This window comes from Mesoplodon mirus (assembly GCF_964341445.2).
Source record: "Mesoplodon mirus genome assembly, chromosome: 10".
Taxonomy (NCBI): domain Eukaryota; kingdom Metazoa; phylum Chordata; class Mammalia; order Artiodactyla; family Ziphiidae; genus Mesoplodon; species Mesoplodon mirus.
The window spans coordinates 36146226-36173762 of record NC_138986.1 but is presented as its reverse complement, the minus strand read 5'-3'; the positions used below and the strand labels follow the sequence as shown (position 1 = coordinate 36173762).

The window sequence follows — 27537 nt, the reverse complement described above, 5'->3', positions numbered from 1 at the left end:
ATATATATTAAATTCATTTAGAAAAAGAAGGATAAGCAGGATTGTTATGAGACTTAGATGCAAACTGCAATGCTCGTGTCAGTAAACTAGTCAACCTTTCAAGAGCAGTTTGGCAGGATGAATCACAAGCTATAAAATCATGCCCTTTGGCTTAAAAATCCCTTTTCTGGGAACTAATCTTGAGGAAATAATTCAAAAGGTGGCAAAAGGCATAGATCATGAGGATGTTCATCATAATGTTGTTTGTATAATCAAAGAAATGGAAAAAACCTAAATATCCAAAAGGCATAGGAATTTGGGTAATTGTGGTTTATTACTTTCATGAAATGTAGGCATTAAAAGTCAGTACAAGGGGCTTCTCTGGTGGTGCAGTGGTTAAGAATCTGCCTGCCAATGCAGGGGACACGGGTTTGAGCCCTGGTCTGGGAAGATCCCACATGCCGTGGAGCAACTAAGCTTGTGCGCCACAACTACTGAGCCTGCACTCTAGAGCCCGCGAGCCACAACTACTGAGCCTGCGTGCCACAACTACTGAAGCCCGTACTCCTGGAGCCCATGCTCCGCAACAAAAGCCACTGCAGTAAGATGCCCACGCACCGCAATGAAGAGTAGCCCATGCTTGCCGCAACTAGAGAAAGCCTGCGCGCAGCAACAAAGACCCAACTCAGCCATAAATAAATAAATAAATAAATAAATGTTTTTAAAAGTCAGTACAAGGACTAGCAACATGGCAAATATGCATTATTTTATGTTACATATAACAATTATGTCTTAGCCCTGATAACAATGGAAAGAAAACTGTGTACATGTGCTCAAGAACAGATAGGACTATAGAAACCTAAAGACAGTTTGACCGATGGGAATATTAGAATTATAGTGACATTTCTTTTTTGTTTTAATTAATATTTGTCTTAGTTTGTTCAGTTTGCTATAACAGAATACCATAGACTGGGTGGCTTATAAAGAAGAGGTTTATTTTTGACAGTTCTAGAGGTTGGGAAGTCCAAGATCAAGGTGCTGGCAGATTCGGTGTCTTGTGAGGGCTGACTCTGGTTCATAGACGGCTGTCTTTTCACTGTGTTCTCACATGGCACAGGGGGCTAGCCAGCTCTGTGGGGTCTCTTTTAATCCCAGTCATGCCTCATAACCTAAGCACCTCTGAAAGGTCCTACATCCAAATACCATCACACTGGGGATTAGATTTCAACATGCAAATTTTAGGGGCACACAAACATTCAATCTATAGCAATTGTGTTATAATATTTTTACAATTATAACTTTTAAAAACTTAGCAATATGTTAGCATTGTCCCAAACAGTAGCCTCAAATTGAAATTACCAGTTTGTAATTAGAAAAGACTTTAAGAATCATTTGATCCTATCTATCTTCCACTCCCCCACTGTGATGGTTGCAGGTGTAGAATCTAAGGTCAGAGTGCTTTTGACTGTTCTACATGGGCGGGGGGTGGGGGGATATTGTAGGTGCTGGGACCAAAAGCCCCACCCTCTGCTCAGGAACTAGCCACCTCTCTATTGATTAAGTCTGGAGAGATGCTTCAGATGTTAAACATGTATAAGAGAACAGAGATAGTGGAAGCAAACTGCATTCCGATATCAATAAAATTGTCTGTTTCTAATGTTAAAATAACAGCTAATACTATCCCTGATATTTTCTAGTTATTAAAGATATTTTATTAAAATTATGATACAGTAATGCTTCAATCTACATAAGACCCATTGGAATATTGCTTATCTTTGTTTCCATCTAAAGCTTCAGATTAATTTTTTCCCTATGAATACAGATGTCCAATAAATGAAGACCCAATGAGGAAAAAACATTTGGTGTAAATATTTCATTGTGTTTTTTACGTTTATGTCCCATTTCTTGATCTTTCCCTCAGATTGAAAGACATTTTTTCAGTGTCTGTGGACTTAGCTTCCATTTGTTGACTTATTTTCAAAGTTCGGAATGCATTAGCAGAGATTATCTTCAACATGGGAGATTTCCCAATTAGCAAAATGGATTTGCCAAGCAGGAAAAAGATAGCTGTACATGCCCAAGTTGCTACTGGTGCCTGCCAGGAAAGTAGATTTGTTGTTAACCCCTGTGATGAACATGTTTTTCAGGGTGGATCACTTGTACACGTTCTTTGTTCAGTGGTCTCCTGATGTCTATGGGAAAGATGCCAAAGAGCAAGGCTTTGTGGTGGTGGAAAAAGAAGAACTGAATATGATTGACAACTTCTTCAGTGAGCCGACCACCAAGAGCTGGGAGGTGAGACTCAAGAGAGGGCTAGACTGTCCCTTAAAGTCCAGTCCACAAACAAAATGTTCTTGTGTCCAAATTCCAATAACTTCTTGGCTGGCAAGAAGTCAGATTTCCTGTGCCTTTTTGAAATCACATGGGGAAAAAACCTTATTCCTCTGTTTGAAGCTAGTTATGTGAGTCAGAAAGACCTCATCTCCACCCCTACAACCCAGTAATTTCACTTCTCTTTTTTGAAATTGCTGCAGGGTCCCCATTACGTACAGGATGAAAGTCAAGCTTCTTAATTTGGCCTAAAAAACTGTTCATAATTTTTTTGAGCACTTACCACACCCTTCTCATGTTAGGGGCACGGTGGATGAGATAAGTAGAATTTAGCATCAAGGAGTATAGATAAATCATTACAATATAGTGAGATAATTACCATTGTAGGTGAAGTGCCACGTGCTATGGGAACATGTACCCAGGCACCTGAATGGAGCTAGGGAATCAGCGAAAGCGACCCAGAAGGAGTAATCTGAGCTGAGATCAGAAGTGGGAGGACAGGCAGTTGGGGTGAAAGTGGGACATAGAACACGGAACATGTTCTGGCCAGAGAGAAAAGTCTGTGTAGAGGAATGACCCAGGGGAGAAACAGAGAGTGTGGGGCATTTGATGAACTAATAAGAGTTCAGTGTAGCTAGATCATAAGAGTGCAAAGCTGAGGGAGTGGCAAGAAACGAAGCTGGAGATAATGAAATGGCAGATCACGAAGGACCTATGAACTGTTTGTCATAGGTTTGGTTTGGGTGTTTTCCTAAGGGCAGTAAGAAGGCAGCAGTTTGAGCTGTGTTCAAACAGCTTCAACCAGTAGGAGCTGTTTGGAGCCTGGAGAAATAAATACAGATACACATTTTTTTTTTTTTTTTGCGGTACGTGGGCCTCTCACTGCTGTGGCCCCTCCCACCACGGAGCACAGGCTCCGGACGCGCAGGCTCAGCGGCCATGGCTCACGGGCCCAGCCGCTCCGCGGCATGTGGGATCTTCCCGGACCCGGGCACGAACCCGTGTCCCCTGTACCGGCAGGCGGACTCTCAACCACTGCGCCACGAGGGAAACCCCCAGATATGCATTTTGGAGAGCTTGCTCTTGCTGGCAGATGTTCATGGAGTCGGACAACCCTTGAGGCTTGAAGACCCATTAGGAGTCTCTTGCAGTAATCAATTTTGAGAGAGAACAGTTGCTGAAAGAGTGGCAGTGCAGATAGAGGAAATTGAGTGCTTTTGAAAGATGGTTAGAAGGAGGAAAACAGGGTTTTGTGAGTAATTAATTCCATGTGGAAAGTAAGGAAGATGTCAAGGTTGATCTCTTGGTTTTTAGAATGGGAACTGGAGGGATGGAGGTACCTGCCCTTTACTGCGATAAGGAGCATAGCAAGAGGATTAGATTTAGCAGAAAATGCTCTGTGTTCTGCTTTTCATCTAAATTTGAGGTGTCTGTGGAATGTCCAAGAGACAACTGAGAATAAAACTTAGGAAAAAGATCTGAAGATATACTTTCGGAAGTGATTAGCAAAGCTGAAGTTGTGAGTGTAGGTGAGGTCAGCCTAGGAGAGTGTGTCCATTGGCAAGGGAGCAGGGCTCAGAACAGAACCCTTCAGGATGACAGCACTAAGGGGCCAAAGATAGTGGAGCCCACAAAGGTGACTGAGAAGGTACAGCCAGGGGAGGGCATGGAAAACAAGAAAAGTCATGTCTTAGAAGCCAAGGGAAGAGAATGTTTCAAGAGGGGAGTAGTCGTCAAAAATGCCTAATGCTGTGGAGGAGTCAAAAAGTAAGAACTAAGCTATATCGTTTGGATTTAAAACCAAGGAGGTAATAGTGGGTGACTTTGACAAAAAGCAGTTTCATTAAAGTGGTAGCTTCAAAATGTAGCTACCAGTGTTCAATGAATGAATTGGGGGTGAGTAAATGGAGCTAGTAAAGGTGGGCAAACAACTCGAATTTGGTTTTGGAGAATAAAAATGAGATGGAAGGCTGGAAGAAGAGGTGAGGATGGGGAGGTTTTCCCTCTCATGAGAGAGACTGTAACGTTTTGGATGAGGTCAGCGGGAACGGTGGAACAGAAGGTACAGAAGATAAGGGAATAGGAGAGGGAATAAGAGGGAGGCTGGATCCCCGAGACTTGGCCGGGAATGTGGGGGTAGGGATAGAATCGGTCTTAGGTCGTCGGGCAGCAGAAAAGAATAGGATGTGTGCATATAGAATGTAGACTCACTGGGGGTAAATTGTGGCATTGCTCATTTGCTTATTTCTTTGCAGCAGAAGGAGGGAGCACCTCCTAGAGGTGAAGGAGGGAAGACTTAGAGGAATACAGAGGTCTGAAGTAGCAGTTATAGAGACTAGGAAAAATGTCAACTGAAGAACTGCAGTAGGATGGCTGTCTGGTATTGAAAGCCCCGGTGGGGTCTGGCACCAGGCTGCAGTGAGGGCAGGTTTTCTCCAGCAATACTCCCAGTCTGGGTTTAGATTCATCAAGTGGGCAGTCAGATCTTCCAAGGCTGGAACTCTGTCAGACTGGGATGATTAAGGGTGATGAGGCCTGCCCCTTGGGTCTAACTCCTTCTGGAATGCCAGATCCTTTCATCTGTGTGTTTGCCCTCACTCCCCCCTTTCTCATTCACTCCCTCCCAGCCCGAATGTGTACACGGACACACACAGCTTTCCATGTCAGACTCCTGTCATCCTTCAGGGTCCAGCTCATTTGTCACTTCTGTGATGCTTTCAGCCAGTTACTCCTCCTGTCCTTCCACAGCCCAATGCACATAGCTCTGTAGTGTATCACTCAGCACTTTGTTTGCATGTTTGTCTTCCCACAGCTCATGAGCTTCTTGTTTGAAACCATTGATTAAAAATATTTCAGCCTATTAGGCTCTCCCTCCCTTGGCTCTTCATATCACCTCTGTTTTTTTCTGTCTCTGGCCAGTCTTTCTGAGTATACTTTGCTTGTCCCTTTTCTCACGGTGTTCCCTAGTTTATCCTTGGCTCTCTTTTCTTCTCGTCTATTACATCTTCCTTGGACGAGCTCATCGGCTTTCGAGGTTTCTGCTGCTGACTCCCACCTCTGTCTCCTACACACACCTTTCTTCCAGGCTGCTGTTCTAGAGCACATAGATGCCCACAGGCATGACTGGGTCTCCACGAGGCAGAGATGGTGTGACACTGGCATTCTGGCCAAGGCGTCAAAGAATATCAATTCCCGTCCTCCTTACCTAACCATCTGTGCCCAAGAGGCCCCCACCCCCATGAGATATGCGCACAGAGGAAGCATAGCTAGGAAATGTGTATTTTCTTAGTGAGGCTATGGTCTCTTGCCCAATATGGAGGGCCAGAGAGAAGGTTTAAATTTCACTGGGGATTTAATCCTTTCCCGACTAGGCCTGAATATCTTGAACTGAAGCAGCCCTCTTTTAGGCCTATTCTGCATCTTTCCACTAATCCCAACCTTGAATCTCAGCTCTTGACAACTCCTGTGGGAGAAGAGGCCACACCTACCAGCACCAGAAGAAAAGGAGCTAAAGGGGCATGCAGAGAGAGAAAGGTCTTCTTCTGGATCTAGAGTAGAGTGGGCTTGAGTGAGCCACTCAGACTGAGCCACTGAGGAGAATGAGAGGGCAAATCCCTTTAGAAGGTGTCTTTAGACCTGTAGTGGAAGAGGAAGAAAAGAAGAAGGGATGGAGAAGGAGGAAGAAATGGGTTGGCTTGTTGCAAGCTCCTAGTGTACTTGTTAACACTTGGGACATGGAAAGAAAAGATAACTGGAGAGAGAGGTGACTGGACTGTTATCCCTCTTTTTTTTTCTTTTTCTTTTTAGATGATGTTGGGGGTAGGAGTTTATTAATTAATTTATTTATTTTTGCTGTGTTGGGTCTTCATTTCTGTGCGAGGGCTTTCTCTAGTTGTGGCAAGCGGGGGCCACTCTTCATCGCAGTGCGCGGGCCTCTATCGCGGCCTCTCTTGTTGCGGAGCACAGGCTCCAGACGTGCAGGCTCAGTAGTCGTGGCTCACGGGCCTAGTTGCTCCGCGGCATGTGGGATCCTCCCAGACCAGGGCTCGAACCTGTGTCCCCTGCATTAGCAGGCAGATTCTCAACCACTGCGCCACCAGGGAAGCCCCTATCCCTATTTCTTGCCACATGGAAGAGAAATTCCAAAAGTACAATGAGGAGAAGAATGCTGTCCAAGCCCCCTCCCATGCAGGAGCAAATTCTGCTTACTAGCATTACCTTAAGGCCAGGCCACTGTGATAGCATTGCTTCGTGGTGGCATTGCATCTCCTCCGTGGGTGGGGAAGAGGAACCTTCACTCCCCTGACAGGTGTCTGATCCTCAGCATGTCCAAAACGTCTCATCTGTCCCCAAAACTTGCTTCTTCTCATGTATTCCCATCTTAATTAGTGGTGCCCCAAGCTAGAAGTCTAGATATCAACCCAGATTCTTCTCTTTCATCATCATATGTAGGCAGTCATCTCTAGTTAGAATTTGTTGATTCTGATCTTATGTAGGGTGGGGACCACTGCCCTAGTCAGCTGTCTGCACCCTTCACTTAAACTCTAGGGCACCTCCAGTCAACCCAGCCACTAGTCCATCCTCCATATCCAAGCTCTTTAAATAAGCTTTACTTCCTAATTTTATAAAAGTAACACCTGCTTTTATTATAGGAAATTTGGGAACTACAGAAAAGCACAATGCGGAACACTTAGAAAATAATATCTAACCACACATTACTTTTGTACATTTCTTTGACTCATTTTTTTCTATTTTAGGGTGTTTTCTAGGCAGTAAGGTGAGAGAGTATTTTTGCAAAATGCGATAATGTATAGTTTGGTATCTGGCTTTTCTCACCTGACATCTTGTGAGAACTGTATCATATTAAAGATTTTGAAGCCTCATTTTAATGGTTACATAATATTTTAAACCTTAATCAGAATTTAACAATTCCCCACTTTTAGGAATCGTGTTGGTTCAAGTTTTTCACAAGGATGAGATGATCTGTAACTCTATTCCCCTAATTTCCTGAAAGTGATATTACTTAGTATAAGGGTATTGATTTTTTTAAGGCTCCTACTTTTATATAATGACAATTTTCCAGAAATGTGAGGAATACCCTTCTTCTCATTGTGCTTCTGGCAACAGAAAGTACTACATCTATTATCCCTTCCTTAAAACTTTTGCTAATTTGAAAAGCTGATAAATGATATATTGGAATTGTTTGTGCCACATGCCTGGCAAAGCACCTGGCACTTGCCATCATATAGAAAGCACTCAGTAAATGTTAGCTGTCATGAAGTGTCAGGCACTGAAAAGAATGCTGTCTCACTGGCACAAAATCCAAGTGATTCTGCCCTAGATTGTGTCCAGGCTCTTGCATTGAGAATAAGTTCTGGCTGACCTGAGACTGGTCACCAATTATCTCCCAGAGCCTCATTAGAACTGACCCCCGGGATGAACTATGTAGTGGCGCCCGATCTCCCAGGGGTACCAGAGACCAAGAGGCCATTTTCTTTTTTTCTTTTTTTTTTTTTTTTTTTGCGGTACCAGGGCCTCTCACTGTTGTGGCCTCTCTCGTTGCGGAGCACAGGCTCCGGACGCTCAGGCTCAGCGGCCGTGGCTCACGGGCCCAGCCGCTCCGCGGCATGTGGGATCTTCCCGGACCAGGGCACGAACCCGTGCCCCCTGAATCGGCAGGCAGACTCTCAACCACTGCGCCACCAGGGAAGCCCCCAAGAGGCCATTTTCGATCTGTAAAACTCACAGAAAGATCCCTGAAAATTGATCCAATGGTAATCTACATTTCTTTCCAACCCCGCTGATATCTGATCTGGGCAGTAGAGGAGGACTCATCATGCTCATTAGTCATTAAGATTAATATTTTGAAAGGTTAAAAGGTAAATATTACTTTGCCAGCTCTTTAGAAAAACTGAATCTAAACTAACATTTTTCTCAGCCTCATATAAACCGGATGTTCTTTCAGTTCTTTGAAGTTTCTCATACCTAACAAACATGACGGTATTGAAGTGAAACGCCATTGTTCTAAGCGTAATGAACCTACCTCTGGTAAAGGCTCCTTTTCATCTTTCCTTTGAGATTCAAACTGATGTCAGGGAACACACATAAACTTTTAAAATGAAGGTTTCGCTTTAGGATGCAGAAAAAAAACTCTGAAAAGGCAGGGCTAGAAAAGCTAGCTCAGCCAGCTGGAGGACAATTGGGAAGAAAAGTAAAAGAGAAGAAGAAAAAAAAAAAACAATGAGGTTTTGTTGTGCTGTTAGGAAACCACCGTTTCAAAGGTGAAAGTGTCTCTTTACAGCCTCACAGCTATGCCTAACAGGAAGTGTGTGTTTGCTCTAAATCCTAATTTGGGTGTGTTCCTGTAGAAATACTGAACTCTCTCCTAAGGGAAACAGAAACTTAATCATGCAGGAAACTAGATACGGCATAAACAGTTGTAGCTCAGTGTGGCTGTAAGTAACAGTGGTGTGGAGGCAGATAAGAGAAAAAACCTGCACCTCTTTAGAGAGCAAGCAGGCAGTTCCCACTACTTCACGATGAGAAGATTGCCCCTGGACATTCAGATTTTCTATTGTGCCAGACCGGACCAAGAGCCTTTTGTGAAGGTATGTTAGAGTCCTGAGGGCTAATCATGTGCCCGTGAATCCTCCAAGCTCTGCCGCTCAGATGCTTTGAAATGCTTTCTAATTAGAAAGGATCGTGCTGATATTTCAGCCAGAGCAGGTATTTTATTCACTTTGGAGAGAGAGATGGTGTGGTTTGCCCTTTCCCTTTGGAGTCAAAACTCCATACTGATTTTTTCATTCCACAGCCCCACTTTGTACCTGTGTTAAATGTAGAGTTCCCCCCAAATATGTGCTTTATTTAATACATTTAAAATGCTGGATTTGTGATTCTTCAACAGTGTTTTCTTTAAGTAAATGCCCCTTGAGAAGACAGTAAAATTTAAGGGCTAATTTCCCTGTAAATCCGGCTCAGATGACAGCATTTTGGAAACTAAGTAGTCATTGTCTGACAACCTTCACTAAATGTAATGCAAATGTTTTTTCTCTATGATGCAAAAGTCATTAATATTTGTACTCAGGAATTTTGGTGAATCAGTTACCTTCTGTCTATATCCTTCAATTTCAAAATAATTTAGTGATTTATCCAGACTTTCAGAGAGGCAAAAGAAAAAAAGATTTTTAACCTGGTAGTTTATAAGTGTATTTATGATGAAATAATAAATGTGTGTACAACATCATGTTTCTGTTCTCAGCTTTGAAGGAAAGATTATTTTGATGGTTTCTCAACTCTCCATAAAGAATCATACCTAATTGTAATTTAGACTAAAGCTTCGTGTCTCTTTGTATTGTTGCTTTCCGTAGATGTTATCATTTGCTATTTCTGTCAGGGTTGGTTGCTATGAACAGCCTTCAGAGAAAACATTAGGATTCTTGATTAAAGGACTATCCTTATCTTCCCAATTTCCCTATTTATAGAAGACTTGCTCATAATATGATATCTGTTAGTCCCTTAACAATTCAAATTTAGATGCGGGCTAATGGAGAATAATTTAGGGCATTTCAAGGGTATAAGTCGCTTGTGGAGTTATACATAATTCTTACTTGATGACTGAGCAACAGTAAAACTGGAAAACTTGTGACTTTAATTTATACATATTAAGTGCTATAGCTGTACTGTGTTAAATTCTCCATTTGCTCTGAAATTGACATTGTGATTAGCCATTTCCCCCAAAGTGCTGGCTCAACTTACCTCCTGCTGCTAAAACCCTACCTGTGACAGGCAATTGTGTACCTGAAGTCCTTTATAGCAGGTGAAGGAAAAGCAAAAATATCGTTTTTCTTGGTTTATTTGTCTCCTCCATTTCAGATCATCACCGTTGAGGAGGCAAAACGCAGGAAGAGCACATGTAGCTACTATGAAGATGAGGATGAGGCAGCCCTGCCGATCCTGCAGCCCCGCAGTGCGCTTCTGGAGAACATGCACATCGAGCAGGTGGGTTCTTCCTGGGGACTTAGGATGGGTGTCTTCCAAACCTTAGAACACATTTCCCACCCCTGACATTTGCTCTTCTCACTTGGGGTGAAGCGTGAGCCGAGTTTTTTTTTTTTTTTTTTTTTTTGCATTACGCGGGCCTCTCACTGTTGTGGCCTCTCCCCTTGCGGAGCGCAGGCTCCGGACGCACAGGCTCAGCGGCCATGGCTCACGGGCCTAGCCGCTCCGCGGCATGTGGGATCCTCCCGGACCGGGGCACGAACCCGTGTCCCCTGCATCTGCAGGCGGACTCTCAACCACTGCGCCACCAGGGAAGCCCCGTGAGCCGAGTTTTAAAGGAAGAACACCAGCAGCCTAACCAGGGCCCTTCTCTGCTTCTGAAAGGCAGCATCCCTGCCCCCTTCTCGGGAGTGCGAGGACTTGGCCAGACACCTACATCCATTCCCCAGACCTGAACAAAAAGCCATTTCTTGTCTTCAAAACAATTTTTAAAGTGTCCTACTATAGTCCTAATGTGTTTTAAAAGGATCCAAATTTATCCTAATGATTATCGCAGAGTTCCAATGGTTTCAATTTATGGAGCTCAGTAAAAGTCATATAGCAAGTACACTTTACTTGCTTTATGAAAACCAGCTACCACTAGGAGTAATTTTCCTTTTTCTGTACTTTTTTTTTGTTTACTTTCTCTTTTCTGAACATCTCTTACTTGAGTTTTTATGAAATACTATGTGCTTGTATTTGAACTTTAGTAAGGGACCTCTTGTACTTCCCTCATCAGTCAGCTTAGAAACCTGAATTTCAGAGACCTTAAAGAATCATCAGGTTCAAGTCCCTCAATTTACAAATGCCATCTGTGAAGGCCCAGGAAAGCTAAGCGATTTGACCAAGCAGTTACAGGGACGGAGTTCATGCTGATTCTAGAACTATGTCAAGCATTCTTGAGGACTTCAACATTTTATATAGCCTCCTTTGTGTGTATTTTTGAAGAGATATGCATTATTGATATTTACGGCAGCCAAGTTTGAGTTAAATATTAATGTAAGTGAAAGATACCAAGTGTAATGAGGACAGGCCACATCTGATCACTAGCATAAAACACCCGTGTCTTCTTGTTCTCACTTTGGTGGGAATTTACAGCTGTCAGTAGCAGCTCGGAGCCTTTGAAGGTTTAGAAAGAACAATTCGAGAAACATGAACTGCTTGGTGAGAGTCAGGATGAAGTGTAAACAAGAGAGCGTGTGTCTATTTCATACCTCTTTCTCAAGCTAGGTGCTCTATCTATATGGTGGCATAGTGACCCTTCAGGGTCATCCGTGAGAGGGAATGCATGCTCTGGGGAGCATCTCTGCCAAGGGATGATCTTCCCTCCTTGGTTCATAGCGGCAAATATTTGCTAGAGTATAGGGGAGCAATATGCAAGTAGTGTAATTATTGAGTTTGAGCCACAGGCATCTGTTTTGTGCTGCAAGTTCATGAGCGATTTGTAGGCAAACTGTGTATTTACATCTTCATCTTTGGATTCACAGCTGGCCCGACGCCTTCCAGCAAGGGTACAGGGGTATCCATGGAGACTCGTATACAGCACATTAGAGCATGGGACCAGCTTGAAAACTCTCTACCGGAAGTCAGCATCACTAGACAGTCCTGTCCTATTGGTCATTAAAGATATGGATAATCAGGTGAGGCTTGTTCCTCTTATAGAGGAACATTTTTTTAATGAAGCTTTTCAAACCTACACAACAGTAGAGAGACTAATACAATGACCTCTCATCACTCAGATTCTACAGTTAGCGGGACTTTGCCACATACACTTCATTCTTTCCTTTGTTGGCTTTTCTTCCCTGAAGTATTTTGAAGTAAATCCCAATTATTATGTCATTTCACCTCTACATACTTCAGAATGCATCTCTAAAAAAGAAAATGGAGCGCATCTCCAAATACAGTCACATTCTAAGGAATTTTTTTCCTGTACTCATCATGGAGTAGGAAGCTATAATGATATCCTGTAACCTAAAACTGGAGAAGCTGGAAGAAAAGTCAAGTCTAGATTTGGAGAGAGTTGCAGAAAGAAGTTCCAGTGCCATACCAGAACTTCTTCCAGGTAGCTGAAGTGTAGTATCCACCAACCTTGCCTGCATAGTTGCTGAGATGGAGAGCCAGTTAAGGCCATGGTATGTTGTACCTGAAGGGCCCAGTTGTTATGAAACAGGAGAAAATGCTCTGGACCATTGCTTAGTGCACTTTCACCCACGTTGCTGTCGGTCTAGGAGGCACTGGTGAAATCTAGATATTACCCCCATCTCCCCTAAGCTAATAATTCTTCCCTCGGTCAGCCTGGAGTATGAGTGGAATCTGTCCAGGTTTCTTTCATGTACCATCCAGGCAGACTTCTGCTTCACAAAAGGAAAGCATCTTTCAAGTCTGCTCTTTATTCATTTCAACTTGGTCTGTATTATAGCAAGAAGAAATTTCTTTACACTTTTTGTAGGTGTCATTATTTTCTCTTCCTGGCATTTGGAAGCAGGGTTTACTTGACAACCAGTTATTTATTCATCCATTCAGAAAATGTATAATGACTGTCTGTTAGATGTGGGGCATTTGGGACCTTACTGAGAAGCCATATAATTGGGATCATTTTAGGGGAAATAGATTTTTGCTGTCATAATTTGTCTTGGGAAAAATTAGCAGAGAGAAGGGGGTACTAAAGGCACTGTCTTTCTCAACTGTGATCTTTCCTGTAAGTAGATTAAGAGTTGTGAGGAATAGTTTAGTTATTATCATTGTTACTACTGTAATTTACTGATTGAGAACACTTTATTTAATCATAGTCCAAGCTGAATAGTAGGGACAGTCAAGTTAAAAATTTAAATAATAACAAAGGTTTAAAATGGAATTACTTAGGGATTTAGTGAAATGTTTGCAGTTAGGTGCTACTTTTTAGATGAGATAGAGCTAGATGGTTTTAGACCCCCCCACACACACACACATACCTACACCATAAGTATAGATTAGTTCTATTAATTTACCAAAAGATAACTTGTTGGGGAATGTGTTGGCCTCACAGAGCAGGTTTTGATGATGCACAGTATTACTCAGCTTCCTATCAGCAGATATGTAAAGGAGGCCTGCCTATACCTGAAGATTACACTGTTTGTCTAGAGGTATAGTCTTACTGGATCTGGTGCCCTGGAGGCATTTGTGTTATTTGAAGGCACCTGGACACTAACTCTGCTTTCCCCACCCCATCTACCCCCAAGGCAAGGATGCGGCTTGCTGTGTTTGGGAACATGATAGAACACCACCTGTAAATTTATCTGGAAATGAATTATATAAAATTCTAAGATAAAAGCATTACGCATGCAGAATGGCAGGCATGAGGAGTTCTACAGAATCAATACCCAGTGAAACAACCATTGCTGGTGGGGATTATAAAAACAATAATCACTTAAAGTCTCTGGAAATTGCCCTAAGGGCATACAGCAAGTGAAGAACCATTTATTTAAGAAAAGCTAATGAAGCCCAGTAATAATAGTGAGATTCCGTGGCATTTGAAGGCACAGCCTGCTCCCTCCCCCAACCCCTGTTCAGACAGAAGCTTCCTTCTGGGCACGTGTGGACAAGATGAGGATCCCTCGGCTGCCAGCTCCCAGGCAAAGACTATGATATGCCTCCTCTAGGGGCAGGTCCCCAGCATGTCTTATCCCCTACCCAAGATCTCTGTTTCAGGGGCTAAATTTCAGGGGCTCTCTTCCTCTGACCAGCCCCTTCTCAGAGGACAGTTGCTCTACCTTCTGCACGGCAGGCCGAGAATACAGGGGTCTCTACTGCCCTTGCTCCAGCACATAGGGCAGAAGTTCCATGTCAGGTGAGCGGAGCCAAGACCAGTGGCTACTGCCCCTGCCCAGCACCCTGCTCATAAAACAGGATTGTACCTTTGAGAAAAGCAGGCCACTGTCCAGCCCCCAGCTCCAGGGGAAGAGGCGGACCATAAAACATACAGCTCAGAAGCTCTCCCCAAAGGCACTGACGTTATTTAGAAGAACATAGGGAAGGTCAAGCCAAGGGACGCTCTAGAGAACAATGAAAATTTTGGTGGTAAACAACTAAGAGGAGCCTGGTAGTTCCATGAAGGCAGCAAACTAAGCTGCAGACCATCTAGTTTACCAGAGAGAACCGGGGAAAGAGACAGCTAAGGAGAGCCTTCCTGGAGTCAGGATAAACTTCAGAGACTGGCCAGAGAAACTACCCCTGCAAAGGGGCCCAAATTTAATTGAATGAGACCGTGGAGTAATTTATACCACAAAGCATTGTGTAAAATAATAGAACAATCATCAGGTAATAGAGTCCGATCTATATTAACTTAATTCCAGTGAGATATTGAAATGTTACTCCTATATTGCTCTATTACATCTTTCCACTTTTTGTGGTAATTTTGTTATATTACATTGATATATATTACAAATTCAACAATAAGTTGTTACATAGTTGTTTGTATAATTTTTTCTACTAAGAAAGCTGAGAGAAGAAAGGAGAGCAATTATACATTTATAGGTTTTGTCATATTAACCTTCCTTTTACCACTTTGGGCTATCTTCATTCATTCCCCTGGATTCCTCTGTCCTATTACTGTCAAACATGTTAAAATTTTCGATGGTATAGACCCAACAATACCATTATTCTACAATTTCTTCCTAAGTTAATTAATAGAAAAAAATAAAATGGACATTTTCTTACATAACCATAATGCTATATACCTAAAAAATTAACAGTAATTTCTTAGTATCATCAAATCTCCAGTGCTTAAACAGATTTCCATGATTGCTAAGAAAATTTGTTACTGTTTTTTCCTCGTTCTTAACAGCTCTAGGGACAGGTTTTGGTATGAAGAACATGGGTTAGAAAGAGTTTCTAGACTTCTGCTCTACCTAATTTTTAGTATTTCAAGGAGCTAGGAACTGAGTGTACTTGGTAAAGAAGAGATTCCATGATGACGATAATCCAATTTAAATTAGTTTGAAAACTTAGAAGACATTTTTCAGACAGACTCCATTTAAAGCATTGTTTTTTGGGACTTCCCTGGCGGCACAGTGGTTAAGACTCCACGCTCCCAATGCCAGGGGCCCGGGTTCGATCCCTGGTCAGGGAACTAAATCCCACATGCATGCCGCAACTAGTTCGCATGCCAAAACTAAGGAGCCAGCAAGCTGCAACTAAGGAGCCTGTGTGCCACAACTAAGACCCAGCACAACCAAATAAATGAATATTAAAAAAAAAAAGCATTGTTTCTCAAGTGGGATTTGGAGAAGATATATCCGAATCACCTAGGGACATTTCCAGAATATATATTCTTGCCAGTCCTCACTCCTGCATGCACTGGTCAGGATCTGAGCAGAGGATAGGAAGCTGAAGCGGTGGACATGTGTGTTCTGAAAAGACTACTCCTTCCAACCCTAATAAGAAATAATAGAAAAATCATTGATTCAGATACATCTAAACCACCTTTAAAGCCCACAGTATTATGGAATTGTTACTTTTTTCTTAAAAGCCATTTTGAACTAAGATATATTGGATCAGTCACGTTAAGGATGCAGTTTTAATAAGTATGTTGAAAACTCATTTTTACGAATCAAAGGAGAGAAAAATTTATTTTCTCCAGGGAAATCTCTGGCCACAATTTTACTTATAAAACACATCAGAGATATGCCTTCATTCTCTCAACCACTCATTTCTGTGTGCAAGATGCATCTTGTTATTTAATGTTTCCAGTATGTCCTCTGTATTCACTAAAAGAAATGTGTCTCTATAGTGGACTTTGGAAGTCCTTTAAAACTGGAGCGATTGTTGGCCTTTGACAGATAAGTTCTCTAAGCCACTTGGGTTCTAATGAGAACTGGGGACATTTTATTTGTTTGATGGTGGTCTTTTTTATTTAGGAACTCTGATTTAGTAATGATCTTTGCTGAAAGAGATATAATGAGATCTCAGAATAGGATTGTGCTAAAATATTTCAGAAAGTCTCTTTTTTGGGGAGGTTTATGGTTGAAAGTAGATAAGGTTTCTGTTTTCTTTTGACAGATTTTTGGAGCATACGCAACTCATCCTTTCAAGTTCAGTGATCACTATTATGGCACAGGCGAAACTTTTCTCTACACATTTAGCCCTAACTTCAAGGTACCTAGATGAAAGAAATACCCAACTTCCTGGTGTCACGGTGTCAGGAGGGTCGGTGGGGTTGGAGGTGGGGGGCTGTGGTTGGAGCAGCAGCTGTCCCATCCCGTAACCTCGTCTGGCCTCACTCCAGCCTGGCCAGCACTTCATGACTGCCGCACAGAAACTGCTTAGATTCCCTCCCCAGGCCTTGGGAACTGCTCTTTTGCATGGTCTAAGATCAGGGAGGGGTTGCAAGTCAGAGCCAACATGTGCCTGAGAGGTCTTTCCTACCTCATAACCCCTTTGGAGATCCCATCCTGGTGTGGGAGAGGTCTGGCCGTCAGGAGCTTCCTCAGCCAATGGGTAGTGCCCTTGCACACACACAGGTACTATGCTGTTACTCCCTCTTTGCGAATTCTCCAGATTGAAATGTCTGTTCTCTGTCTTGTGTTCCTGTCCTAAGGTCTTTAAGTGGAGTGGAGAAAACTCATACTTTATCAATGGAGACATAAGTTCTTTGGAACTTGGTGGTGGAGGGTAAGGTTTTTGTTGTTATTATGAATTACCACCTGACCTGAGTGAGCCTGTTTTGACCCAGGTAACTGAAGCTCTGGTGTCCGGTGATGTTAGCTAGTCCATGTGCTTCGACTATTTAGGACAGTGTGGTCTAACACATGACACTAAGAATTGAAGATAAAGTGACTTATTTATGTGTCTACATGAGGGACTGCTGCCACCCGTCTTTTAGGAAAGATGGGTCATTTAAATGAAATAAAGGAAATGTACCTTTTGTTTTACAAGCAGTGTAGGGTTTTGTCTGTCTACAGCATAAAAGAAAGAAGTTGGGGCAAGGGAGGACAGAAAGTGTGCACATAAAATTGAAATGTTTTCACCATTTTATTAACCTTTTCAGGGGACGATTTGGTTTATGGCTAGATGCTGACTTATACCATGGACGAAGCAACTCCTGCAGCACTTTTAATAATGATATTCTTTCCAAAAAGGAAGACTTCATAGTTCAAGATCTCGAGGTATGGACATTCGAGTGAAATTCAGACTGCCTTAAAATACAACATTAAAAAGACTGGGTTCAGTCAGCCCTGCTAAAGCTGGCTGGAAGAGCAAGCTCCAGCCCAGACTGCCTCATTCCATCATAGTGCTTTCTTTCTGCCTTCATCTCAGCGTGTGATCACATTGCAGAGAGATTCTGAAAGGTACATGTGGAAGGCAGACGATGAAGAAAGAAATCTGAAGTCCAGATTGTTGAAAGACTCTATACTCTCACTTCCTTCAAATTCATACAGTGAGGAATCAGAATATTTATAGATGTGAGTTGAATGCAATTTTTATTTTTGTTAACTGTGAAAAAGAAAATACTGTGGAAATATATACATTCCTCGTATATTTATCAATATAATTTTCATTACCAAAACGTACAGCATACTGTTGTTTGCCATGGAAAAGTTCAGTCTCATTTAGAAAAATTCAAAGTGCACAGCACTTAAAGGGAATATATGATTTTTAAAAACTGTTTTATTTATTATTTCTAGTATATTGTCTGAAATGTGTTGGCAGTTTTTTCTTTTAATGTGTCAAATTTTGAAATAAAGAAATGTATACATTTTGTGCTATGTTTTGGCAACAAACCCATTTGATTTATATAGTTTTATATTAAATTTTCTTTTGCCCTGATTGTTTAGGGTGATATGTATATGTATGTGCTGCTTAATGTCCAAATATATATATGTATACACACATATATATACACACATAATTCTGAATTTTTAAAAACTCAATACCAATGTTTATTGATTTGACTGTTGTAGGCCAGCTTTCCATTTAGTCGTTAAAAAGGTACATTTTTAGTTATTTACTCTGAACATAATTGTGTAAAAGAAGAATAAGCTATTTCTCTCAGTCATAAGTAGATCTTTACAGAAATGTATACCTTTATGATTCTAGATTTAGAACAAACCCTGCTTTTGAAAAGAAAATGTTTTGCTTCTTATAAAATCACGTGTTAATAACAAAAATTGTATTTTTATTGGATTTTTTTGCATAATTTTCCCCAAGTTTTTACATTAATGAACAGGCCTCTGTTTGAAATGAGACTGAGTGTTTTAATTTCTGTATATTTTATATCAAATGAAAAAAATGTCAAATTATCCCAATTGTCTTGATTTCTAGACTCTTTTATTTGAGAAAAATCAATGCAAAGAAATGCATTCATACCAAAACTGGAATAAAAGGTAAAAACTTGTTTTTTAATATCAACTCACTTTCACATCATAAAACACTCTTTTATTAAAGTTAATAATAAAGACTTGTTAAAATTTTAACAAATATTATTGACTGTCAGACTTTTATGAAAGCCAAAGACTGCTAATGGAAAAAAACGTCAAATAATAGCCAAAGCTGAGAAAGTGGTCTGTCATAAGTTACATACCCAGTGATCTTTGAAGGAAAAATTAATAAAAAGTAGTGTTTATATACTTGCATTTTAAAGAAGTAAACAGTTCTCAGAATGTTGGCCTTAAGCTGGCAGAATATTTCCTTTAGCTTATTCTCTTATTTTAGACTATTTATAAAAGAGAACAAACAAATTGCCAAGTGGCCTCCTGTCAGATCAACAGTTATTTTACTCCACCCACATTCCATGCAAGTTTAAATGAACGCTATAAAATCTTAAGTCTATAGCCTGAGTGTACTTTCACCCAAGTTCTCCTATTGAGAACTCTTGATTAACAAGTTATTGGCAGTTTAACCTTAACCTGCTTGTTAAATTATGTGTTGGTATGAGATACCAGGAATGTCTCTTGATGATCACGTTTACCATTTATGCCATTTGCAACCATATGCTATTAACGAAATGGTCATTTTGCATATAGTTCACTCCTACCTAGTTTAGTCCATGATATTATACTTGTGAGAGCATATCCAGATGCTGTGTTCTCAATTTAAAACAGTATTGTCCAATCAGAAATGTGTGGCCCTTCATTTATGGATACTGAATATATGTAATGCAGTGCTAGCCCAGTATTTTCAATAAAGGAATTTATGCATTCAGTGTGACTTTCTTTCCTGAGGATTCATTCAACAAATATTTATTGCATGCTAGAGCTTTTACTTGCATGAGAGGATGATGAAGTATCCAAGACTAAATAAATAAGGTCCAGTGCTCATGTTTTTATTGCTGCCTTGGAAATTCTCTCTTTGTTCCCTGTAGCCACTCTCCTATTCTTTCATCAGTTCATGAAAACTGCTCCTGTTACAGTTACTAGAGAAAACTCTTGGCTCTGTCTAGCAGTTTCTCTGTTCTCAATCCTAGCTGTTCTTTGAATAGTGACTTTCTTTTTAACATCTCTCTCTTGACCTACTTCCTAACTTCCATGAGAGACACCTTACCTTACCCTCTGATTTTCTTTGACATCCTGTCTCCTAGCCCCTAGAGATGAAGACCTCAAACAGTGTTCATTCCTTGCCAATTCCTCAGTTCATGAATCTACATCAAAAGATGTGGATGGGAGGGGGCAACCAAATGTCTCACCAGACTATGTTGAAAATGATTTAGATACATGCTACAAGCCACCAGGAACACCCTGAACTAATGTGAGAAGTATTATTGGCCTTCATTTGATTTCCCTTTCCTTAAATCCTTTTAAAGTTTTAGAGGCATATGAAACAGGACTAATAAAAGAAGTACTTTCCTTTTGAGGAAGGCATTAAGAATCTCTTAAACCAGAAAGGGAAGCTGAGATTCATGTTCTTCTTAGGATGCCTAACCTATTTTTACCAATATAATCAGATAAAGAAAGGTACGGAGGTCAGAAACCAAAGGAAGTTCCAGAAACTAAACAGCTGTACTGGCCCTTTGTTCAAGTATTAAAAGTACCTTTGACTACTTCCTTCTGCCCAATCAGGTCACACACTCCTCATTCAGGGTAAGCCCTAACCTCAGAGCATCGCATCTTCCTACCTCCTTGCCTATGACCATTATCCATAGTGATCTGCCAACAAAAGGTATCTTAACTGAAAAAATGAGACTTTACAATTCACACCGAAATCTAAAATCCTACTGCCTCCACCCTTCTACTTCAGATCTCTAGTGGTTCAGAATAAAAACCAGACAGAGACTCCCTGGTATGGTCAAGGAAGCATCCAAATGGTGTTTTTTGATAGAATATCTTTGGAGACCTATTTATTTTCTAGATCAGTGCTGCTCAACAGAACATTCTACTCTGATAGAACTGTTCCATGAATGTGCGTTGTTCTTTACGGTCGCTACTAGCTTACCATACTGGTGTTGAACACTTGAAATGTGACTTGGATGACTGAGGAGCTGAATTTTTTATTTTATTCACTTGACCTTATTAATTTTATTTAATCTTAAAGTATTTAAGTTTAGCCACATGTGGCCAGTGGCTGCCATGTTGAACAGCACAGCTTGAGATCAAGATTTGGCACAGCCAAATTGTTGTCATCAGCAATGAACTCAGACTGTTACTCCCTCACCACAGAGAACCTTTAGTTCTCAGTACTTTGATTTGTCCCTGCGATTATGGATCCTTACAAAACGTGGTACCACCTGAAGTAACAGTGTGTCTCACTGCTTAGGTCATCAACTAATAAAGAGACCAGAGGGTTCAGTTCCCTGATCACACTGAAAACTTAGATCTCTATAGGATTACTGATCCTCATCTTTAATGAAAAATAATGAAAAACCTCTCCCAGTGCCCAGGCCTTGTCTCAAATAAACATCTCCTGCCTTGGCCATCAGAATGTTTTGTTGCCATGCTGGACATTCTACTGCCATGGCAGTCCTATAGGAGCCATTACCCCTCACCAGGCACCCGTCCACAATCACAATGAACCACAGGAAGGAAAAACAATTTACTCCTTACACAGAATTGTGCAACCAGTTTCAGAATCATCAAGGAATAATGAACTGCCCAAAATGCCTCAAACAGTTCTATTCAGTGACCAATCTTCCTTATTAAGCTTGCCAGCTGGGATGCCCAGTGGCCACATGCACACCCAGAGAACCTGCCTGCCTGTGGAGAAAGTTTTCAATATCAGCCTGTTAGAATGAAGGGCGATCAAAAGGCATAAGAAAAGAAACGATTAGATAATCTTGGTGTCCTAGTTCCCTATCAACAAGAGCCCATCATTTCATCAACCACTCCACTTCTAGGGTCACAAAAAGTAACCTTGATCTAGCTTAATATAACTCTGAGGTTACACCGAGGAATACACTAAACAAGAAACACCTACAAGAAACATTCACATTCAACAAACTTGGATGATAAGGCATGTCTTCTCATGTCTCTGCAGCTAAAAAATCCTCCTTACCTTGACATATTTTGAAAACATGGGAGTTCAGCCAATCAGTTCAGCCTTTAATCCCCACAGCAGTCCATGGTTTAACCACAATCTCTACAGGCTGGAGGATCAGCCACATTTTACCTAACAGCCGACTGAGATCAGCCCTTTCATCTTTGAAGATTCCAATTAACAGTAAGAATATTTCTACAAAGATACGCTGTGTTGAGGTACTGTGTTTACCTTGAGAGCTGTTAAAAGGCCCCATTATTACTCCATACCCAGCAAGGCCTAGTCTTGTTCTCTTACAGCATTTGTTTCCCTCTTAGATCCTCCAAAGGGTCAGAAAAGTGGGTAGGTTTGACCTGGGGTGTCCCAAGGAGAGGTGGGGGATATATGACATATGTCCCTTTCAGCAGATCATACAACCAGATCACCCAGGTAGAACTCAAAGCTTCTAAAGACTTCAAAAGGCAACAAAGCATGGATTAAGGCATGGATCCTCTAGAACCAGACAGTCTGGGTCTGAATCTCAGCTCTAGAGCTTACTAGCTGTGACCTTGGTTAAGTAGTTTAACCTCTATGTGCTTCATTTTCCTGATCCCCATTACGGGGATAATAATAACCACCCCATGATTGTATCAGGATTAGAGCACTTAAAATAGTGTCTGATGTAAAGTAAGCACTGCTAAGGGTTAGATAAATAAATTAATGAAGAAATACTTCCCTCGAATGGAGGAATCAACTAATGATGTGAGAGCTGCAAAGGGAAGTTCATCTTCTAAGACAGCAACTTAGTTATGAAAACTACTTTCAGACATATTCAATGGTTCCCATTTGCTATTTAGAATTTTTAAACTGAGGTTTTGTTTCTTTAATTAGAAAAGTAATACGTGTTCATGGTAAAGTTTTCAAACAGTACAGAGGGAATTCAGTAAAAGACAAATATTTCCTCCCCTATATCCCCAGAAGTAACAACCACAAAAGTTCCTTGTGTTTCCTTCTAGGGCATTTCTACGCATATATCCTTATTTATATCTTCTTTATATAAACAGAAGCATACTATGCACGCTGTTCTTTAGTTTGTCTTTCTGATTTAACAATATACTATGAACATCATTTTTTATCGATACAGCTGGATTTACCTCATTATTCATTGCATGGATCTGTCATTGTTTAAACAGTTCTTCGCTAATGGATTTTTTTTGGCTATTACAAATAATTCTTAGTGAACATCTTTGCATATAGAACTTTGTGCGTTATGAATTTGTATATTTGTAAGATAACTTAGCAGTGAGTCAGAGTATATGCACTTTTTATCTTAAAAGATAATATTAATTACTCCTCCCTAAAAGTTATACTAGTTTACACCAACTGTGTATGAGTATGCCAGTTAGTTACCTCACATTCTCGCTAATATTGGTTATACTGATCTCTTTTTAATCTTTGCTGAATGTTATCTTAAGTTTCATATTCTAATCATGAATGATGTTGAACACCTTCCCACGTGTATTGGCCAGATTTGTGTCTTTTTTCCTGAATATTTTGTCCGAGTCCTTTATCCATTTTTCTATTGAGTTATTTGTCATCTTACTGATTTGTAAGATTTCTTTAGTATATTCACAAAATTAGCCCTTTGTCATAAACGTAAATGAAAAAATATAGCAAATATTTTGCTCAGTTTATATTTTTGAAATACATGCATTTTTAATACATGAGAAGTTAATTACAATTTCTTTGCAGTCATATTCATCATTCATTTCTGATAAAATTTCTGGACCATAATTTTTTAGACCAAGTAACCTCCTCCAAGGTCACTTTGCACTGGCCTGTAACCATCCCATTAACACTATGTCAACATCTTCAGGAAAGGTCTTGGGACAAGATCTGAATATCCATCTAAAGTACCATCCTCCAGTGAGTTAGCTAGAGCTGAGCAAGATTGATGGACGACTTCTAAATCTCCAAACCCTGCAACAACACCTTGCTGAGAAATAAATGCTGTATTAACAATAATAATATGAAGAGGAGAATGAGGAAGACAGGTAACATATATTTATCATGACTTTCACCCTCCTTTTTATATGCATTTATCATATTTGATCCTCAAATCGAATATAGTGTAATTATTATCTCTGTGTTAGAGATGAGTAAACTGATTCTTCAGGTTAGGAAACCTGCCTGAAGTCACAGAGTTCATGAGGGTTAAAGCCAGGGAATTCGTTTCCTGGGAAACAAATTCCTTCATTTTCAGATCTCTTGGTTACTGGCATTCTGAAAAGTGTAGACTGAAGGGAAGCTCCAGGGCCTCAGGGCTAATTTAGGGCATTGAAAGTGAGTCACATTCTGTTTCCACATGTGAAATCTAGAAAATAGTTCAGAAGACCATTTAAGGAAGATCAAACTATCCAGTGAGCTTGCACTTTTGTGATAAGGTTGAAAGAGTGCAAAGGCATATGATAAACTGGATTCTCCAGTTCTAACTCATTGCGTTGATTTTGGAAGAAAGATTAAATCAGGCAGAAAAATCAAGGACATTTTATGTGGAACATTTGTTATAAAATAATAATCTAGGCAAGTGTGTGGTACTGTGTAAGCATGAGGTAAATGTCAGCTAGATCCTGGAACCTCCAGTTATCAGCAAGTTATCAATACTTAAACTCTTTGTGCCTCAGGTTCCTCATCTGTAAAATGAAAGCAATACTACCTTCCTCAAAGAGATGTTAGAATTAAATGGATTAATATATGCAAAATGTCATTATACTATTCAATATATACATTTACTTGTTAGAGATGTGCTTTTTTCTTTTCAACATTGTTTCTAAGATTCTTTCATGTTGTTATTGCTGCTATATTTCATTTGTGTGTGGGTTTAATATTCTTCTGTGTGAATGTACCAATATACCACTATTTAATCCATTCTCCTGTCAGTGCACAGAGTTGCCTGCAGTTTTGTCTGGCTCTAACCGTTGTCCTGAGGCCCATGAGAAAGAGCTTCACTGGGATGGAACAGCTGGTCCATGGAGTATGTATTTGGCTTTACAAGATAACCCCTCAGTGTTTCACAAAGTGATTGTACCATTTACATGCCTATTAGAATATTCTGTCCAACATCTGATATTGTTAGATTTCTTAGTTTTTGCCAATTTCAAGAATGTGCAATGTTATTTCATTGTAGTTCTAATTTGTATTTCCCTGAGTATTAATGAGGATGAGCATCTGTTAATGTATTTCTTAGCCATTTATCTCTTGTCCTTTGTGAGATGTCTATCACATCTAATGCCTATTTCTTCTAGTCTTCTGAGAAGCGGTCACACAAAATCCTTGCTGTTACTACCTTAATAATAATAGACATTAGTCAGTCTGTTAATCCCATCTACCTTTGATGAGGAGGACAAATAGATAACATGATGATATCAGAGGTCCTCAGGCCCTACAAGGGTATTTTCTCAAGCATCTCCCTTAAGTGGGCAATATCTAGGGAGAGAGGTGAAAAATGTTTGTGTTTTGCTTTGCAGATTTAGGCATGTATTGGCACTTATTAGTTTGAATATGTGATTTTTTTTTTTTTTTTTAGAAGCAGCATCAAGCAGTTTATTTGTAATAGTATTGGGTTGGCCAAAAAGTTCATTCGGGCTTTTCAAAACCCAAATGAACTTTTTTGGCTAATCCAAATAGTAAATATTTATTGAGCGCTTATGCATCAGGTACTATCCTAAGCACTTTACATATATTATCTCAATTAATCTTTACAATAACTTCTGACGGTCATGAGATAAGTACTCTATTATTATTTCTCAATTGAGGAAACGGAAGCCCTGAAAAATTAATGACTTACCTAAGGTGGAATCACTACTAAATGGTAGAAATTGAGGGAGTCTGACTCCCCAGCCTATGGCTTTAACCAATTAGATAACCATAGGTGATAGCAAGTTAGTTGCCAGTACAGCAAAAATAGAGGGAGGGCATGGTTGGTGCCCAGAAGCAAGTTTGGGAAATGATGGGCTTTTGGGGTTTATGCTGGGTAGCGAAGGAAGTGAAGGTAGGAATGCAACAGAAAGCATTGAAGAAAGATCAAGAACAGAAATTACTAAGAAGTCAGGAAGTTGCTAGGACAGGTGCTTTCAGGGGTGTGAAGAGTCACTAAAGTTTAGGCATCTGGGTAAATGTCAAGTTAGGATTTTGCCACAGGAATGAGTTGTGTTAAAGAGGAACGGAGGCAAAGGGCACTGGAATCCCTTTGTGTGATTGAGCAGCTATGAATCACGGATGCTGAGGCTGTCTGAGATAACGCGGGAGTCTGGCAGCATTTGTGGGCCAGGTCCTGAAGCTCTCTGTGAATCTGGGGGAGCGACTAAGAAGCTGGTGCACGATGTGATTATGCTTCATGCTATAGCATGATATTCTAAAGGGCGCAGAGGGTGGGGAGTTGCATACAGGTGGGAATGGGATCACCTGGACTGGCAGTTAGAAGCTAGAGAATGCCAACACTGCTTCCAAATCTCTCTCAGCATGTTGGAAGGTGGGGAGAAAAAGCAGTTTTTGTTTGTCGATGCTCAAGGGAAGTGATATCCTTGGGGGAATGCCAGGTTTCAGTTAAGGCAAGGAGGTGAAGGTATGGTTCTGTGAGGAACTTGAGGATACAGATTAGGGTGCTTACTAAGAAAGTGGCTTTTAAAGTGGAAAGAGATTCAAAGCGGTCAGAGACGGAAAAACATTAGGGGAAAAGAAGCATAAGACACTTTGGGTATCAGTTAAGAAAAATAAAAAAAAAATTTTAACAAGAAAAAGAATGCATGGTGAAGATGAGATTTATTGGCCTTGAGATTATGCAAAAATACAGGTGTGAATTTGACAAGAAAATTTACATTAACTTCAAGATGATGGAGGTGGGCTGATTTACATGGCAGCTGTTTTCTGTTGATTTGAGGGAGAAAAGGAAGTGCCTCTGGTCTGGTTCTACTAAAGGTCTGGATCCCTCTATCATCCACCATCTCAATGATCGTGAGTAGGCTGATTCATCTTCCTATGTCTCGTTTTCTCCATTTCTACAATAGGGGTAATAAAATCTACTTCTCTGATTTTTCATCAGAATCAAATTAATTTACATATATGAAAGTGCCTTAGAAAACTGCAAAATGCCAGACAAAGGTAAGGGAGTACTATTATGGTGTTAGTCACATCAAACTTTGTTTATGCTGAATTCTTTAAGAGAAATGCAAAGTCTAAGTGTAATCTTATTTCTGATAAAAGTAGAAATTACTTTCAATGCTTTGAAGACATGGCTTTCAGGAAAGTATTATGAAAAAAAGCAGAAGTGTCTGCATTATATTCTGTAGGCAAGTAAATAAAATAACTTACCAGGGAAACAGCAAGAATGGGAAAGTTGCTATAAGGAGACGGGATTTTTTTTCCTTTTATCATTCTCTCCATTACAAATAATTTACACAGTTTCCACTTCAGCACAACAAATCAGGACTTCCCCTAAAGTACTTCAGCAAAGCTCAAACAGTCACAAGTCGGGACTCTGGGCCACTTGCCAGTATTTCTTCAAAGAGAGCTCTAAATAAGGCAGTTTAATAATCAGAAACTGGAAATTTCCCTCCTTTCCCACACACAAGCACTCCTTCCTCCCCTTCTTTTGCCTGTTAGACATTTCACTCACTCCAACAGATGGAGGCCAAAATCATGCAGTACTTAGTACCAAGCAACAGCCACTCTAGCCTTAAGTATTTCCTTTTATACTGTTTTTCTTAA

General features: G+C 40.5%; 1 protein-coding gene across 5 annotated transcripts in view; it reads left to right on the top strand.

Annotated features, from left to right (window-relative positions):
- Positions 1 to 19590, top strand: part of NCOA7 (nuclear receptor coactivator 7) — a 152086-nt gene extending 132496 nt beyond the window's left edge. For 4 of the 5 annotated variants that reach the window (XM_082633321.1, XM_082633322.1, XM_082633323.1 and 1 more), the window contains 6 exons: positions 2127 to 2274; positions 10186 to 10311; positions 11838 to 11990; positions 16387 to 16482; positions 16925 to 16998; positions 17375 to 19582. In XM_082633321.1, the coding sequence (XP_082489447.1) occupies positions 2127 to 2274; positions 10186 to 10311; positions 11838 to 11990; positions 16387 to 16482; positions 16925 to 16998; positions 17375 to 17510 (733 nt within the window). In that variant the 3' untranslated portion in view covers positions 17511 to 19582. Of the gene's footprint in view, positions 1 to 2126; positions 2275 to 8369; positions 8919 to 10185; positions 10312 to 11837; positions 11991 to 16386; positions 16483 to 16924; positions 16999 to 17374 lie in introns of those variants that run through there. The other variant, XM_082633324.1, reaches the window with a different exon arrangement.
- Positions 19591 to 27537: the final 7947 nt, after the last annotated feature.